At 31.4% G+C, this 2712-nt stretch overlaps 1 protein-coding gene and 1 long non-coding RNA gene across 4 annotated transcripts in view; one reads left to right on the forward strand and one right to left on the reverse strand.

Annotated features, from left to right (window-relative positions):
* LOC128249792 (uncharacterized) overlaps positions 1 to 2712 on the forward strand; it is a 32124-nt gene that overhangs the window by 5436 nt on the left and 23976 nt on the right. The window lies entirely within an intron of this gene.
* LOC128249789 (uncharacterized) overlaps positions 63 to 2712 on the reverse strand; it is a 3539-nt gene continuing 889 nt past the window's right edge. The window contains exons 2-4 of the mRNA XM_052974289.1: positions 2360 to 2459; positions 758 to 846; positions 63 to 227 (exon numbers count right to left, since the gene is read on the reverse strand). Of these exons, the coding sequence (XP_052830249.1) occupies positions 133 to 227; positions 758 to 846; positions 2360 to 2459 (284 nt within the window). The 3' untranslated portion in view covers positions 63 to 132. The remainder of the gene's footprint in view (positions 228 to 757; positions 847 to 2359; positions 2460 to 2712) is intronic.

The raw sequence follows: 2712 nt of genomic DNA on the forward strand, positions 1-2712 counted from the left end.
TATATATTCAAAAGTATATATGTATATATATATATATATATATATATATATATATTCAAAAGTATATATGTATATATATATATTCTAAAGTTCTCTTACATTAAACATAACTTCAGTTGAATTCGTATTTCGTCACAATATTTGCATAAGTATAAGAAGAAATGAGGCGTTTAGGCTTTTAATGAAGATCTGACGATCACCGTTCTGTGCCGATTCCGCTGTAGTACCTGGAAAAAACGACATTGATTCGGTTTTGTGCGTGAGCAATATTTTTGAAGTAAAATATGTTTTGAAGCGTAACATGACTAAGCTATTCATGGAAATTTGGAGTGTTGACAGTAATCTGTTTCTCATTCTAACACTCACTCCTCTATTCTCGAAATAAACTTTCATAAAAAGAATTCCAATACAGTTATTGGTTTTTATTGAAACATTTTCACGGCATTTGCTTTGTATATGCTTGATATTTATGAACTTGGAGAGATAGAAGCTCAGAATGTGTAGTCATAAATATATATCACATGAAAGATTTTCAGCAGTCCTTCAATTACGCATTTATTGAATGCATAAATGATAATTCGTCATACTTTCGGGAGCTTGGAATTCATTCGGTGAAAGATAAATTAAAATCAATGCACAGACAACATTACTTTTTGACAGGTCGATATTAATTAACCAAAATCAATCTATTATTTGCGATGTATTTCGTGGAAATACTGATTTATAACGAGAAGAAAAGTATTCTGTATCAGCTTACTTTTGCACGTCTTCATATATATATTGAAGAAATATGATGTACACCTTTTCGACAGGAAAAAATGACATTTTTCTAATAGAACCAAGCGTCTACAAAATAAAAAGACAGGAATATATTGCAATACTTTCTCTGCCTGCAATGCAATACATAATTAATCGAACATTAAATCAATGCTATTTTTAAATGTCTGCTATTGTTTCAAATGAGTAGTCAGTAAAATTAATGAATAAATTGTCCAAACTCGGGTGGGGAAACTTTTTAGAGCGGCGGAAAAATCTTCGAAAGGAAAAAGTCCGCGGGAGGATCACATGTTCTAACTCTAATATCTGTGTAAATCTTGTATATATCTATGAATAATTTGCTATACATTAATAAAGATAAGTTTAACATAAATTAACGCATAACATCTTCTTTAGCAGGCTAAGTGCTGGCCTAGGTATCGAAGTCCTGAATTTATTTTGGAGCATGACAAGTTATACGGAATATTTCTATGTTTGAGATGATGTATGTGACTGGAGAGGATTGTAGATTTACTCTATTTGTACCTACGTCTATTTATAGAAACTTTACCATTATATCATATCATTCTCCCCTTCCCCTTTCAGGTTTACTACTCACTTAAGTACATCCGCACTATATTTTATTTACTCACTTAAGTACATCCGCACTACATTTTATTTACCATATTAGGGCCGTTCAAACATATCACCCAATGTATCATTCTCACAAATATTCCTTCCTTACATTCTTACCTCTTCCTTCTATCCCTCACCTAATCTTGGTAGCTCTGCTCTCCCAACCCCCTCACAATATCTTGAGCACCAACTAGTACTCCGTTTTCAATTTTCTTCTTTCTGTCTTTTTTTCTATCTTCTTTCAAACGTTATTCCTTTTGTCTAATACCATTCTCCTCCTACCATGCACATCTATTCTCTTCTCTCTATCTACTTCCCCTAGCAGTACATTCTCAAAATTTCATTCACACCACAAGATTCCTTTGAATGAATAGCTCATAGCAAAATATGAGCTCCTATCGCAAATCTACATAGCATGGACAAGAAGCATTTCTACCCATTCTAACTTTCTCTTTATAAATATCCTATAAATTCCACGTAATCTTGGGTTTGTTGTCTCATTTTATTTAACATAGGTATATATATATATATATATATATATATATATATATATATATATATATACATATATATATATATATATATATATATAAAGTTGACATAAATATCTCAAGCGTAACAATATCGCACTAGATAAAGCAAATGTAGTAAAAGAATTAGTCCAATGTCAGACACAGAAATATTTAGGAAACAATGAACTAGATACAGTGCACATAAATGAATGAGAAGCTAAGAAAGTAATACGATAGACGAGTTAGATAAATATTCAAAATAGAAATCAATGCGACAAAGTAAATACTAATTATCTACGTAAAACTATTTCCTACGTAAAACTATTTTAATACAGAAAAGTAAGAACACCACAAGCCACAACACATACCCTAATTACACAAAGCTGCGCTCGGTAGCACAAATAAAGCGCCTGAAAGTTTAAACTACTAAAAAATAATAATGAGAGTATGTATACTTGCAGTGGTCCACATCAGGATTAAGTACGGGATACACTTTCAGAGCTGTAGGGCATAAGGCTTCACTCATTTCTATGCAAAACTCTTTTGCCGTAACACCTAGAAAAATAAAATTTCCATATACTGAAACAATTGTTTAAATGCATTCAAAGGAATTTCAGGGAATTCCTCATGCTTTGTTATTTAATACTTTTCTGACCAAACGCTAATCAGTTGATATTGCTGGGACATCGGTTAGAATTTTGTGAATAAATATATATATATATATATATATATGTGTGTGTGTGTGTGTGTGTGTGTGTGTAAGCGTGCGTGTCTTTTTGTATAAGTGTGTGCATATACAAATATATAT

Source organism: Octopus bimaculoides, chromosome 18 (genome assembly GCF_001194135.2).
Source record: "Octopus bimaculoides isolate UCB-OBI-ISO-001 chromosome 18, ASM119413v2, whole genome shotgun sequence".
Lineage (NCBI taxonomy): Eukaryota > Metazoa > Mollusca > Cephalopoda > Octopoda > Octopodidae > Octopus > Octopus bimaculoides.